The sequence below is a fragment of the Macaca thibetana genome, chromosome 17 (genome assembly GCF_024542745.1).
Source record: "Macaca thibetana thibetana isolate TM-01 chromosome 17, ASM2454274v1, whole genome shotgun sequence".
NCBI lineage: Eukaryota > Metazoa > Chordata > Mammalia > Primates > Cercopithecidae > Macaca > Macaca thibetana.
In genome coordinates this window covers 24,142,073-24,158,121 of record NC_065594.1, presented here as the reverse complement: position 1 = coordinate 24,158,121, position 16,049 = coordinate 24,142,073, and the positions used below count along the sequence as shown (strand labels likewise).

The 16,049-nt window shown below is 42.8% G+C and overlaps 1 protein-coding gene across 1 annotated transcript in view; it reads left to right on the top strand.

Annotated features, from left to right (window-relative positions):
- The window catches only part of ERICH6B (glutamate rich 6B), a 71,961-nt gene that overhangs the window by 44,258 nt on the left and 11,654 nt on the right, over positions 1-16,049 (top strand). The window contains exons 9-11 of the mRNA XM_050766251.1: positions 1,736-1,872; positions 6,336-6,397; positions 8,880-9,037. Of these exons, the coding sequence (XP_050622208.1) occupies positions 1,736-1,872; positions 6,336-6,397; positions 8,880-9,037 (357 nt within the window). The remainder of the gene's footprint in view (positions 1-1,735; positions 1,873-6,335; positions 6,398-8,879; positions 9,038-16,049) is intronic.

Here is a 16,049-nt window from a genome sequence, read left to right as displayed (position 1 = left end):
TACATCTACCACGATGATGGGGATGGTTCCATTCTGTAGGCTAGGCAAGCAAATGGAGTAAACCCCGTAAGATGTCACATATGCTGGTTTCATAGAGTGGGGTGGCACAGTCTAGAGTACAACCCACCCAGGTGGTCGGCCATCCAGCAGACCACAACAGATGCTATTTTCTGAAGAACAGAACATAAAATGCAAACCCAATGGGGATAGATCACTGGCCTAGGTGAACAGAAAGTCACTTCATCCCAAAGGAGGGACTGTCAACAATGAGGAATTTAGAGGCAGGAATATGGGCAGCAAAGGTCTTCACCCCAACCTGTCCTGAAGCACTGACTCAAGAAATAGAGAGAGACGGGGCTCAGAGGCTAAGAATCAGGCAAGCCAGACCTAAAGCACCCCAGCTTTCCCCCAACCTAGAAACACTGGCCAGCCATAAGCCATATCCTTGCATCTGTCCCAGATCATGTGCAACTTCGGATATGTTGGTCTTTCACTTGCTATAGGAAGCTAGTGAGTTAATGGTATATTCTCCATGATCACACATTGAACAACAGCAATCTCAGCCTGTTGGTGAGCAAATAGGCAACATGACCAATCCCTGGCTGTCCTCTCTAAGGAGCCTGCTTCACTTTCCATCAAAAGAGATCCAAAACAGAAACTCCGGTGAGGACCCACCTATGGGTCGATCCTGGTCAGCAGCACAGACATGGGAAAGAATGATCCAACTGGTCAAATAAAAAGGCAGCTTGTGGACAAGTGCTGGGACTCCAGCACTTTGGGAGACGGAGGCAGGCAGATCACTTGAGGCCAGGAGTTCAAGACCAGCCTGGCCAACATGGTGAAATCCCATCTCTACTAAAGATACAAAAATTAGCTGGGCATGGTAGCACACGCCTGTGATCCCAGCTATTCAGGAGGCTGAGGCATGAGAATCACTTGAACCCGGGAGGCAGAGGTTGCAGTGAGCCTAGATTGTGCCACTGCACTCCAGCCTAGGTGACAGACTGAAACTCCATCTTAAAAAAAAAAAAAAAAAAAAAAAAAAAAAAAAAAAAAAAAGGCAGCTTGTAATGTCATTACTTTGGAAGAATCTTTAAAAGCAAAACTGCCTAATGCAGTGATGCACGAGGCACTATGCTACTTTTCTGAAGACTCATCCTTCACATTGAATAAATAAATCACCACTGGGAGCTTGGCCATTTGTAGAATGCAGAAAACCTGTTATGCTCTTAAAGCATGGAAGCATTTTTACATTCCATAGCCATCTCCACATTTGGAAAAAGAAGATAATTGTATGTTCTCCAAATATTTTTTGGCATACTGATGTTTAAAAAATTTTTAAGGAAATTGAGGAACAAGAAGAGGGTATGATAATGGAAATACTCTTTAAAAGAATTCTTGCTAACCATCCTATGGGTCCTGTTTTCTTTTTCCTTTTGTTTTTTTATCTTCAACTTTTAAATTCAGGGTGCAGGATGTGCAAGTTTGTTACATAGGTAAACGTGTGCCATGGTGGTTTGCTGCACAGATCAGCCCATCACCTAGGTATTAAGCCCAGCAGCCATTAGCTATCCTTTCTGTTGCCCTCCCTCCCCCTTCCCCTGGTTCCTATTTTTGTGTTTTTAGAATAATATGTTGAAGTGTCACACAGTACCTTTGGGAGTCAGAAAAGTGATTAACTAATAAATCGTTAATTTCCATTTTCCGAATATTTCATTCTTTGATCCTTTTATAGTTTTTGAACAGCTCCTATCAGACAGTATTTAAAACAATAATCAAAGAAATGGCTGCTCGCGATGAACTGGAAGAGGATTTTGACATTCCCCTAACTAGGCTACTGGAAAGTGAAAACAGATGGAAACTGTTAATTATGTAAGTAACTGGTAAGGCCAAGTGATTGGTCAGTGGATTTGGGTATGCCAGAGGTGGCAGCAGGGAAAATGTAAATTGAGCCATCAACAAAAAGAGCAAAGTCAGGACCAGAAACAGGTCAACCACAGGGAAAGGGTAAGATTCAGGGGTCAAATGTGCAGAATGATCCAGCTGCTAGACCAAAATCAAACTCAAGAGCAAGGACATTGCAAGCATGGGAGGTACAGGATAAGATCAAGGCAGATGGTGACAGAGGCTGGATATTCAGGGCAAGAAAAGGCTTGCAGGGACCATGAATTTGTACAAAAGTCTAGGAAACAAAGTTCAGACCCCTGGCACTTAAGGAGAAGACATCGGGGAGTCACCTGGGGCAACCGCCCACCAAATTCCCTGGCTTCACACTAGCTGAGCTAATGTTTTTCCATGCATCTTGAAGGAGGGAGAGCCTTGAGCTTCACTAACCTGGGGTTACGGCCAGGGCCCCTTTAAGGTTATTGTAGACCTGTGTCACTGGCACCAGGTCTTTCTAGCTGGCAAGGCCCCAGGTCACAAAATGTTCCAGCCATTTGTACACTGTATTAGTTCATTTTCATGCTGCTGATAAAGACCCAAGATTGGGCAATTTACAAAAGAAAGATATTTAATGGACTTACAATTTCATGTGACTGAAGAGACCTCACAATCATGGCAGAAGGTGAAAGGCACATCTTACATGGTGGCAGACAAGTGAAGACAGCTTTTTCAGGGAAACTGCCCCTTATGATAACCATCAGATCTCATGAGACTGACTTACTATTACGAGAACAGAATGGGAAAGGCCTGTCCCCATGATTCAATTACCTCCCACTGGGTCCCTCTCACAACACATGGGAATTCAAGATGAGATTTGGGTGGGAACACAGCCAAACCATATCATCCCACTACCAGCCCCTCTCAATCTCATATCCTCACATTTCAAAAACCAATCATGCATTCCCAACAGTCCCCCAAAGTCTTAACTCATTTCAGCATTAACTCAAAAGTTTACAGTCCAAAGTCTCATCTGAGATAAGGCAAGTCCCTTCTGCCTATGAGCCTGTAAAATCAAAAGCAAGTTAGTTACTTCCTAGATACAATGGGGGTACAGGCATTGGATAAATACAGCTGTTCTAACTGGGAGAAATTGGCCAAAATGAAGGGGCTACAGGCCCCATGCAAGTTCAAAATCCAATAGGGCAGTCATTAAACCTTAAAGTTCCAAAATAATCTCCTTTAGCTCCATGTCTCACATGCAGGTCACACTAATGGAAGAGGTGGGTTCCCATGGTCTTGGGCAACTCTGCCCCTGTGACTTTGCAGGGTATAGCCTCCCTCCCAGCTGCTTTTACGGGCTGGCATTGAGTGTCGGAGGCTTTTCCAAATGCACAGTGCAAGCTGTCAGTAGTGCTCCACTAGGTGGTGCCCCATTAGGGACTCTGTGTGGAGGATCTGACCCCACATTTTCTATCTGCACCGCACTAGCAGAGATTCTCCATAAGGACCCCACCCCTATAGCAAACTTCTGCCTAGGCATCCAGAAGTTTCCATACATCCTCTGAAATCTAGGCAGAGGTTCCCAAACCCCAATTCTTCACTTCTGTGCACTCACAGGCTCAACACCATGTGGTAGCTGTCCAGGCTTGGGGTTTGCACCCTCTGAAGCCACGGCCCAAGCTCTATGTTGGCCCCTTTCAGCCATGGCTGGAGCAGCTGGTATGCAAGGCACCAAGTCCCTAGGCTGCACACAACACGGGGACCCTGGGCCTGGCCCATGAAACCATTTTTTCCTCCTAGGCCTTCAGGCCTGTGATAAGAGGGGCTGCTGTGAAGACCTCTGACACCCTGGAGACATTTTCCCCATTGTCTTGGGGATTAACATTCGGCTTCTTGTTACTTATGCAAATTCCTGCAGCTGGCTTGAATTTCTTCTCAGAAAATAGAATTTTCTTTTCTATTGCATTGTCAGGCTGCAAATTTTCTGAACTTTTATGCTCTGCTTCCCTTAGTAAACTGAATGCCTTTAACAGCACCTAAGTCACCTCTTGAATGCTTTGTTTCTTAGAAATTTCTTCCACCAGCTACCCTAAATCATCCCCCTCAAGATCAAAGTTTCACAGATCTCTAGGGCACAGGCAAAACGCTGCCAATCTCTTTGCTAAAACATAAAAGGGTCACCTTTGCTCCAGTTCCCAACAAGTTCCTCATTTCCATCTGAGACCACCTCAGCCTGGACTTTTTTGTCAGCATTGTGGGCAAAGTCATTTGACAAGTCTCTAGGAAGTTCCAAACTTTCCCACATTTTCCTGTCTTCTTCTGAGGCCTCCAAATTGTTCCAACTCCTGCCTGTTACCTAGTTCCAAAGTCACTTCCACATTTTCAGGTATCTTTGAGCAGCACCCCACTCTACTAGTACCAATTTACTGTATTTGTCTGTTTTCACACTGCTGATAAAGACATGCCCAAGACTGGGTAATTTACAAAAGAAAGAGATTTAATGGACTTACAGTTCCACATGGCTGGGGAGGGCTCAGAATCATGGTGGAAAGTGAAAAGCACATCTCACATGGTGGCAGACAAGAGAAGAGAGCTTGTACAGGGAAATTCAATAACAGTCAGATCTCATGAGACTTTTTCACTATCACAAGAACAGCATAGAAAAGATGCCCCCATGGTTCAGTTACCTCCCACTGGGTTCCTTTCTCCACACATAGGAATTCAAGATAAGATTTGGGTGGGGACACAGCCAAACTATGTCATACATACACCCAGCCTGTGGTGCAGGCATGCTCTCAGCATGGAAGCCTGCTCTTTCCTTTATCCACTGTCAGAAACCTGGAGAGCCAGGTATGTGTTTGTGCCCCCATGGGTCTGTTGCAGACTGTCCAGCAGTGGCACCAGGGACAGGCTGTGTGAAACAAGGTGCCCTACCTATCACGTGGGCAAGTTCAGGTGTTCACAAAAGTCAGGAAGAGATTGACTACCAGCAACTTCCACTATGGACTCAGTAGAGACATGGGGCAAGAGATCCCCAAGGCTTCTCTGGGAAATGGGAAGGCAAAAACACAAAGAACTCCCAAGCTTTTGGATCAGCAAAAACAAACACCAAATAATATCTCTACACATTATCCCACTGCCTCTGTGCCATTTCCTCCCTCTCTTCCCATTTACGCCTGTGTCAAAGGCTGATTCTAACCTGATTGCTTTCAACAGATACTTCATGTGCACCTATTATGTGCTAATCTAGGCCCTAGGGATACAGTAGAGTGTACCCCAGTCTCTGGTATTGAAGAGCCAGCTGATGGGGATTCCACTCGCTTGGAAAGGTGGGCAAAAAAACAAGAGAGGAACAGCCAGTCTTCCCAAAAGGGATTTGGGTGCCTCTGGCTAGATCCCCTCACTGGAGTTTAACTCTTATCTGTGTTTGGAATCTTGTTCTGAGCCTAAAGGATAGGCCCCCACTCCACCCATTTCTTGGTCCTTATTTTTTCACAGATGCCAATAGGCTAGGTAACTACTTCAATTCCATTAAAAGTCCTTGCATTATAAATGAATAACATTTGGTACAAATGGGCCATGGACTCATTCTCAAATTTCCCTATTGCTTCTAGGGTACGAATAAGGGAACTATTGCTCTGTGCTAGGTAACAGTGCAGCCCTTTCCAGCAAAGGATATTTGCTTCCTGGAGTTACTCTGGGCTAAATTAGTATGCCCTCTTCAAGGAAACTGATCTAAGGATTTAAAATCTGCAATGGCAAAGGCCTCCTTTTCAGATCCAATTAAGCCTGGGAAGCTCAGTCCTTCTGGCACATTCCCTTTCAAAGGGACTCTGATCTAAGAACTAGAAAACACAGCTGCCCTGGAGAGCACCCTTATTTGGAAGGAAAACAGTCCACGCCACTGAAATGCCAGGATGACTCACTCTGTGTGTTGACATGAGAGGGAGAAAAGGGCTTGATCACATTGAAGAGCTGTGACTTGTGTGGCTTTCATGATAAGTCCTTTTGAGTAAGGCTATTTGAAAGTGTCCTACTAATGCAAAGGGGTTTCAGATGGTTCTGGGTTTCACTGGAATACAGACAAGCTGCAGAAAATCAAATCCAGCTGTGTGAGTTAACTCACAGGGCCATACTTGCATTTGGACCTCCCTGCCCTGTCAGCGGCCCCCAAGGTTCCCCTTGTTGAATTTGTTTTGAAGGGTTCAGGGTTCAGCCTCATGCTCTGGGTGTGGGTCAGACCACAAGGGAAGCACTAAGTGGATATCAGGCACCATCCCTTTGCTCCTGGGCATTGACTCGAAGAAAACTGGCCTAGAAAGCAAAGCCATTGTCCCCATTTCCACCTGCGCAAGAGACTCCACAGATTTCAGTACTGTTTGCACTGTGTGTAATGGCGTGTATGTGTGAATTTAGTCTTGGCTTTTAAAGATGATGCACTTTACTTTTAGGTTGAAGAAAAATTACGAAAAGTTCAAGGAAACAATCTTATGGATTAAGAGGAGACGTGAAGGTAGGCACCACGCCACCATTTTCCACCAGGTGCTGGCTCTCCTGTCTGCATCCCACCACCTCTCCCCTTCTGCTGTACTGTAAAGAAGGTGGAAGGGCTCATTCACTCACTTCAGTGCCCACAGGGCTAATGTGGTCCTGGCTGCCAGGGATGAAATACTGAGCATGACAGACAGAGTCTAGGGCCCCGGTGAGTTTCTCTCTTGGTGGCAGGGGCAGGTGGGGGATCCGAACACAGAGCGAGTCACCTTGGCATTTCAGTGGTGTGGACTGTCTTACTTCCCAAAAAGGATGCTCTCCAGGGCAACTGTGTTTTCTGGTTCTCAGATCAGAGCTCCTTTGAAAGAGAATGCTCCAGGAAGAGTGAGCTTCTCAGGCTTCATTGGTCTATTTTTGGAAGGATAGACAAGAAAGTAGGGAATTACCATATAGAATGGTTAGGCCCTATGATGGGAAGGGGACACTGTGGGACCACACAGTAAGGGATCTAACACATATTTGGGGGAGTGGGGTACTCCAGGAAAGGAATATTAGTGCAAAAATTGGAAAACAAATAGCTCCTTTACCAAGAGACTAAAGGCATTTGGTGTGCAGTTATTAAGATTTGCAAATCATGGAAGTTATCAGCTTCATGGATCTAATCATGGAAGGCTTCAGTGAAGGGACTAAGCTATCTTCATTCAAAACTACAAAATGGAATATCTTCCAGGTGACTGGACCCAATTAACACGAAAATGACAGCCATATTCATGGGAGACGTAGCTAATCAATCATGGTACTTTTTCTTGCTGAGCCTTGTCTCAGCCTGATTCCCTCTCAATAGAGTACTTTTACCCCAGTACCAATTCATGCCCCTGACCTCACTCTTAAGGAATAGCTGCTGCGGGCCCTGCCTGCCTCTCCTGAATCCTGTGTCACCACTAACCCATCCCCACTCCAGCTTCCAACCATACAGTGCTTATGCTGAGATTCCTCCGTTGCATGCTACAGATTTACCTTCCACTGGAGGTGGAAATCTTCTCAGCTTCAAAGCCTGGTTAAGTTCCCTCCCATGAGCTCTCATGGAAGCCTGTATTGACCTCAATGGCGGGACACACAGCACTCTCCTAACTGACCTCCCCGTTAAGCAGTGAGCTGGGGATCCTCACTCCCACCAAGAACATGTTGGCTGATAACACAGCTAGAAGCCCTTCACCACAGCTCCAACCACTCAGCTCCCACTGTTGTGTTGAGCACTTGTCAAAAGACACTAGGTTTGTTTTTCAGTTATTCTTACTAGTTTAGTTCCAAAATTCAATTGTCAAAAAATGGACAAAAGGAATATAAAAAGAAACTTGTTGCTAAGAAATGAAAACTAAGTTGAATGCTTTAAAAAACAAAACTCAGCCGGGCGCGGTGGCTCACACTTGTAATCGCAGCACTTTGGGAGGCTGAGGCGGGCGGATCACGAGGTCAGGAGATCGAGACCATCCTGGCTAACACGGTGAAACCCCGTCTCTACTGAAAATACAAAAAATTAGTCAGGCATGGTGGCGGGCGCCTGTAGTCCCAGCTATTTGGGAGACTGAGGCAGGAGAATGGCGTGAACCCGGGAGGCGGAGCTTGCAGTGAGCAGAGATCAGGCCACTGCACTCCAGCCTGGGGAACAGAGCGAGACTCCATCTCAAAAAAAAAAAAACTCAGCCAGGTGTGGTACCTCATGCCCATAATCCCAACACTTTGGGCAGCTGAGACAGGATAATCCTTTGAGGCCAGGAGTTTGAGACCAGCCTGGCCAACATGGCAAAACCTCGTCTCTACATTAGCCAGGTGTAGTGGCACACACCTGCAATCCCAGCTGAGGCACAAGAATTGCTTGAACCCAGGAGGCAGAGGTTGCAGTGAGCCAAGATCTTGCCACTGCACTCCAGCCTGGGCAACAGAGCAACATTCTGTCTCAGTCAATCAATTATTGGTGTGATTTGAGCAAAAATGATCACAGAGCCCATTCATCAGACCTGTACTTTGTCTTACCTTTGAAATGACATGTTAATATACATTTCCGTTTTACCTTTTTTTGATGACTTCCTGACTTTCACCTGTTTTTTCAATTAGCAGCCACACCATTCGCTGGGTGAGTGCTCCTCTCATTACGTTGTAGTTGGCATATGACTGCGTCACCCACTCATACCCCCACATTTGTACAGGTTGACTGTCACTGCCATATCAGGCATCCAGCACTGGGCTGACATGCACTAGGCACTTGATAAGTACATGTTGAGTGAATGTGTGACCAAACAGAGTGAGCTGGAATGTCAGCCCCAAGATTTCTCTCTTCAAAGGCCTTAATCTTCCCACTACCCGACAGCCTTCCTTACTGGGGAAAAATGGCAGATCTCCCAAACCCTCAAACTCCCTTTGACACCTTGAGAGAGACAGATCTAAGTTTCCTTTCTCTTTCCCACCAAAATCTTATTCGATGCAATCATTGAATTGAATGGCAGCTCAAAAGGTAACAGAGATGACCACTTTCACATTTCGTTTAATGACCGAACCAACACCTGAGAAGCATAAGACAAAAAAAGTCCAAAAGCCTCAACGTGTTGTTCGTCGTAGGAAGAAATTAGAACGAGATAAGGAATGGATACAGAAGAAGACAGTGGTAAGAGGGGCAGTACATTGCTGTTTTTCACTTTGCACAGGATTTTTTTGGCTCCGGTGAGGTGTGCACACACCATCAGAGACTTGTAAGGAACAACACACAATGTAAACACAAAAATGCATCCAAGATATCAGAAGTACACCTGAGTATGTAGGTTGTTGGCAGACTGACTAGGAATTTTACTAGGATTTATTGAGAGTCTTCTGCCTGCAGGGTCTCTATTAGGCAATTGAATGGGTTTGAGGGTAGAATAAAGGAAATGTATATTATATAGACCCCAGCCAGACACTGCGGCATACATCTGTAGTCCCAGCTGCTTAGGAGGGTGAGAAGGGGGATCACTTGAGCCCAGGAGTTTGAGGCTGCTGTGTGCTATGATCACACCTGTAAATAGCCACTGTACCCTAGTAGCCTAGGCAACATAGCAAGACCCTGCCTCTAAAAAGAAAAATATATAGATCCATCCCCCTAACAAATTAGAATCCATATCAAAAATCAATCACACAGTGAATGGATAAATCAGCTGTGGTACATTCATACAATTAAATATTATTCAGCACTAAAAAGAAATGAGCTATTAAGCCATGAAAAGACATGGAGGGAACTTAAACACATTTTACCAGGTGAAAGAAACCAATCTGAAAAGGTTACATATTATGATACCTACTATATGACATTCTGGAAAAGACAAAGCTATGGAGACAGTAAAAAGATCAGCGGTTGCTAGGGGATGGGGGCAAGAAAGGATGAAAAGGTGAAACTCGGGAGTTTTAGGGCAGTTAAACTCTTCCGTATGATTCCACAATGTTGGATACACGTCATTGTACATTTGTCCAAATCCACAGAATGTGCAACATCAAGAGAGAACCCTAGTGTAAACTCTGGGCTGTGGGTGATAATGGTGTGTCAGTGTAGGTTCACCAATTATAACAAATGTACCACTCTCTGGTGGGGGTGGTGTTGATGGTTGGGGAGGCTGTGCATATATGCGAAACTGTACTTTCCACTCAATTTTTCCATGACCTGCTCTAAAAAATGAAGCCTATAAAAAAATCTATCACATGGTAGTATTTATAAAGACTGATACTGTTATACAAAGATCTGAGTGAAAACTAGTCTCAAAATATTAGAGTCATTCATTCCATGCAAATGAACACCAAAAGCGAGCAGGAGTAGCTATTCTTATGTCAGACAAAACAAACTTTAAAGCAATAGCAGTTTAGAAAGACAAAGAGGGAGATTATATAATGATAAAAGGCCTTGTCCAACAGGAAAATATCACAATCCTAAATATATATGCAGCTAACATTGGAGCTCCCAAATGTATCAAACAATTACTACTGGACCTAAGAAATGAGATAGACACCAACACAATAATAGTGGGGGCTTCAATACTCCACTGACAGCACTAGACAGGTCATCAAGACAAAAAGTCAACAAAGAAACAATGGATTTAAACCATACCTTGGAACAAATGGACTTACAGATATTTACAGAACATTCTACCCAACAACTGCGGAATATACTTTCTATTCATCAGTGCATGGAACTTTCTCCAAGATAGACCATGTGATAGGCCACAAAACAAGTCTCAATAAATTTAAGAAAATTGAAATTATATAAGCACTCTTTCAGACCACAGTGGAATAAAACTGGAAATCAACTCCAAAAGGAATACTCAAAACCATGCAAATACATGGAAATTAAATAACCTGCTCCTGAATGATTATTGGGTCAACAATGAAATCATGATGGAAATTTAAAAATTTTTAGAACTGAACGACAACAGTGACACAACCTATCAAAACCTCTGGGATACAGCAAAGGCGGCTAAGAGGAAAGTTTGTAGCCCTAAATGCCTACATCAAAAAGTCTGAAAGAGCACAAATAGACAATCTAAGGTCACACCTCAAGGAACTAGAGAAGCAAGAACACACCAAACTCAAACCAAGCAGAAGAAAAGAAATAACCAAGATCAGAGCAGAACTGAATGAAATTGAAACAAACAAAAAGAAAAAAGAAAAATGAAACAAAAAGTTGGTTCTTTGAAAAGATAAATAAAATTGATAGACCATCAGCAAGATTAACCAAGAAAAGAAGAGAGAAAATCCAAATAAATTCAATTAGAAACAAAAGGGGAGATATTGCAACTGACACCACAGAAATACAGATCATTCAAGGCTACTATGAACACCTTTACATGCATAAACTAGAAGACCTAGAGGAGACAGACAAATTCCTGGAAATATACAATCCTCCTAGCTTAAATCAGGAAGAATTAGATACCCTGAACAGACCAATAACGAGCAGTGAGATTGAAATGATAATTTTAAAAATTACCAACAAAAGGCCGGGCGCGGTGGCTCACGCCTGTAATCCCAGCACTTTGGGAGGCCGAGGCGGGCGGATCACAAGGTCAGGAGATCGAGACCACGGTGAAACCCCGTCTCTACTAAAAATACAAAAAATTAGCCGGGCGCGGTTGTGGGCGCCTGTAGTCCCAGCTACTCGGGAGGCTGAGGCAGAAGAATGGCGTGAACCCGGGAGGCGGAGCTTGCAGTGAGCGGAGATTGCGCCACTGCACTCCAGCCTAGGCGACAGAGCCAGACTCCGTCTCAAAAAAAAAAAAAAAAAAAAAATTACCAACAAAAACATTCTACCAGACATTCAAAGAAGAGTTGGTACCAATCCTACTGACACTATTCCACATGGAGAAAAAGAGGGAATCCTCCCTTAATCATTCTGTGAAGCCAGTGTCACCCTAATATCAAAACCAGGAAAGGACATACCAAAAAAAGAAAACTACAGACCAATATTCCTGGTGAACATAGATGTAAAAATCCTTAACAAAATATTAACTAACCAAATCCAACAACATATCAAAAAGATAATCCACCATGATCAAGTGGGTTTCATACCAAGGATGCAGGAATGGTTTACCATATCCACATCAATAAATGTGATTCACAACATAAATGAATTAAAAACAACAATCACATGATCATCTCAATAGACACAGAAAAAGCACTCAACAAAATCCAGAATCCCTTTATAATTAAAACTCTCAGCAAAATCGGCATACCAGGGACATACCTCAATATGATAAAAGCCATCTATGACAAACCCACAGTCAACATAATACTGAATGGGGAAAAGTTGAAAGCATTCCCTCTGAGAACTGGAACAAGACAAGGATGCCCACTCTCATCACTCCTCTTCAACATAGTACTGGAAGGCCTAGCCAAAGCAATCAGGCGAGAGAAAGAAAGGGCACCCAAATTGGTAAAGAGGAAGTCAAATTATCACTGTTTGCTGATGATACGATTGTATGCCTAGAAAACCCTAAAGACTCCTCCAGAAAGCTCCTAGAACTGATAAAATAATTCAGCAAAGTTTCCAGATACGAAACTAATGTACACAAATCAGTAGCTCTCCTCTACACCAACAGTGACCAAGCTGAGAATCAAATCAAGATCTCAACTATTTTTACAATAGCTGCAAAAAATAAAATAAAAATACGTAGGAATATACCTGACCAAGGAGGTAAAAGATCTCTACAAGGAAAACTACAAAACACTGCTGTAAGAAATCATAGACAACACAAACAAATAGAAACACATCCCATGCACAGGGACGGGTAAAATCAATATTGTGAAAATGACCATACTGCCAAAAGCAATCTACAAATTCAGTGCAATTCCCATCAAAATACCACCATCATTCTTCACAGAACTAGAAAAAAAATCCTTAAATTTCGTTGACCAGAATGGGTCCCATGACCCCGGCTAGCTGCAAGAGAGCTGGGAAATGGAACAGCTTGCACTAAGAGGAAAAGCAATAGGACAGCTTTACATCGTGAGTGTGGCCCCAACTGTGGCAAAAGTGGAAGAGAGTAGGAAACAAATACGGTTAAAACCAAGGTATGGACCTTTCTGGCCTCCAGACAAGGAATGAGAAGTTTGGTATTCCTTCAACTCTTGGGCCTCCATTGAGAAGGGAAGTCTGTGGGACCAGTCAGAACTCCTATGGACAGGAGAAAGGGACTCTCCAGGTGGTAGCAGACAATGGTAAGGGTGTTGGAAGCCCTCGTATAAAGGCTTCAGCTTCCTCCTATCCCTGGCCTCATGTCTTCTAATAGATCAAAGAAACCTTACTTGGCTTATTTTTCCAATTAGGCTATATAACTCCGTGTACTTCCACACTCCAGGCCCTACCCTGCCTCAGATCTTTGCCAGCTCTGGAACCATCTACCCTCCATGGCACCCCCTCCCCACTAACATCTAAAATGTCCTCCCTGCAGCCAAGAGGAAGATTCTCACCAAGATCTCTAAGCAGAGGATCCTTTCTCACCTACCATTCATGGTAGGCTGCACCAAGCACCCATGAGGTATGGCAGGGAGTGGCACATTTGGTTTGGTTTGTTTGTTTGTTTGTTTTACAAACAGGCAATAAATCCCAAGCTGTTTGCTGAGTGCAGCACCTTCTGTGTGTGCTGGTGTGCAGGCCAAATCCAACCACTCCAGCCCAGGACCCAGGGCCTCGCAGCAACCATGGCGAGCTCGCTGAACAGCTCTGGCACAGCTCGGGGTCCCACCTGCAGGACTGCAGGAAAGGCCAGAGATGTAGTCTTTTCACTCTGCACTTTAAGCTTTTGCATCCTATTGTCTTCAAGCAAATGCTGATGAACTTCAGACACTTAGACATGCCGTTTGTTATATATTTCCCCGTGAGAGAACATGTGCCAACTCCAGCTCTGTGTAAGAGATTTTGCTTTGTCTATGGGGTTCTTATCATCAGAAAAATTTCATTACATGACAAGTGAATTCGACAAACAGAAAGCATCTCAAGAAATTCTGGCTTTTGGGTGGCTTTTGAAAATAAGACCTAAGTGACAAATACCCGCTACCCATGAAAAGTATCTGGACATTTCCAACAGGTCACCAGGCAAACCAACTGTGGGTATAATACAAAGCACTTTTTAAACCAAGTCTCCATCAACAGATGGATGAAAAAGGAAAATGTGGTCTATATACCCAATGGAATACTATTCAGCCTTTAAAAAGAGGGAAATCCTGTCATTTGTGAAAACATGGATGAACCTGGAAGAGATTATGCTGAGAGAAATAAGCCAGGCACAGAAAGTCAAATACTTTATGACATCACTTATGTGTGGAACCTAAAAACATCAAACTCATAGAAACAGAGTGACCAGGAGCTGAGGAGTAGGGAAATAGGGAGGTGTTGATCAAAGGATACAAAATTTCCACTAGACAGGAGGAATAAGTTTAAGAGGTCTATTGTACATCATGGGGACTAAAGCTAATACTATATATTGATATATATTATATGTAATATCTATATATTATATATTATATAGATATTGATATATATTGATATATTGATATTATATATAATATATATTGATATTATATATTATATATATCAATATATTGCATACCTGAAAATTGCTAAGAGTAGATTTTAAGTTTTCTCACCATAACAAAACATATGTGAGGTAATGCATATGTTAAATAGCTTGACTTAGCCAATCACAAGGTATACATATATCAAAGCATCATGTTGTACAACATAAATATATACAATTTTTCATTATCAATTAAAGAAAGAAAAAAATTTTTAAGGGCTTTTTTTTAGGTTTAAAGAAAAAAGCAGTGCTTTGTAGACTAAATGTCCCAGGTGACTGGGAGCTTAATGGTTAGAGGCAGCGTCAGGGATAAATCTGAATCTTGGGGGTCAGATTGCTGGAGCCTGGCTCTCTTCTCACTAGATAACTTTGTGTAAGTCATTTAGCCTCTCTTAAACAGGAATAAATGGTAGTGCATATTTTGTGAGGTCAGTATACTGTGGAATTAAGGTATTTAGTGCAGTGCTCTGCATAAGGAAACAGCCACTGTATGTTGGCTATATGATCATTGTCACCTTGAGGAGTGCTTCCTACCTGATGTCTAGGTGAAAACTAACACACAGCTTTCTCTCAAACAGAACTGCATCTGTCTCTTATCACCTTAAATTTTACATTCTGCTATAAGCTTTCTTTGGACAAAGAATTATTCAACTTTTACAATAATAATTTGAGCCCATCCAGTGACCACAGCGCCCATCATGACCCCAATCCTCCACCTCTAGATTTAACTGGCAATGCGGTCCCCAGCTTCATACTGATGTCAGAAGGGAGAGTCAGCACTTACCTAACAAATCAGGTCTCACTGGAGACATTCAAGCAAAGATTGGACAACTGCTTTTCCAGAACAGAAAGGAAACTCATGTGTTAAAAACGGTGACTAATAAACATACTAAAAAAATACGGTTGCACAAATACCAGAATCTGATCAGATAAAACAGTTTAAGGAATGTCTTACAACTACAAGAAATTTCCAGAAAACTGCTTTTTTAACTGAGTTAAAGACTTCACAACAAGAGAACTAAAACCCGAAGAGACTACCTGCTCAGAGGATTGCTTACAGAATATTTTTAAATAATGCAAAGAATATCCATGAGATTTCAGGAATATCATTCAGCAGCCAGACAGAACTCCATGGCCAACCGCAATAGAGAAGTCCTGATGGATGAACTTTTAATAAAAAATTTCCAATAGTTATTGCACAAGAAATGAGGACTCATCTGATGGAATCTCCTGAAAACAGTAGCCACTATGTTAAACCATCACTCATGATTGTTTGGCAAATGGAAACTACTGGAGAAACGAAATCTCTATTTCCCTGGAATATCAAAATAGAAGGCCTTGTTGTTCAATGACAATAAGAGGCAACATTTGTTGAGGCCTTAAGATTAAGTAACTGTGTCACTTGATTAGAAAAATAAACTATTGTTTCTTCAAAAAAAACTTTAAAATGGCTTGAAAATCACTGATCTGGCTTCTAGTTAAGTTAATGTGAGGTACTAGATGGTCTGCAAAGCCTTCCTGCTGCAGACACCTGGGAATTGAAATAAAACAGAAGAAGCATCCTTTTCAATGCAGAACAGAGAATGT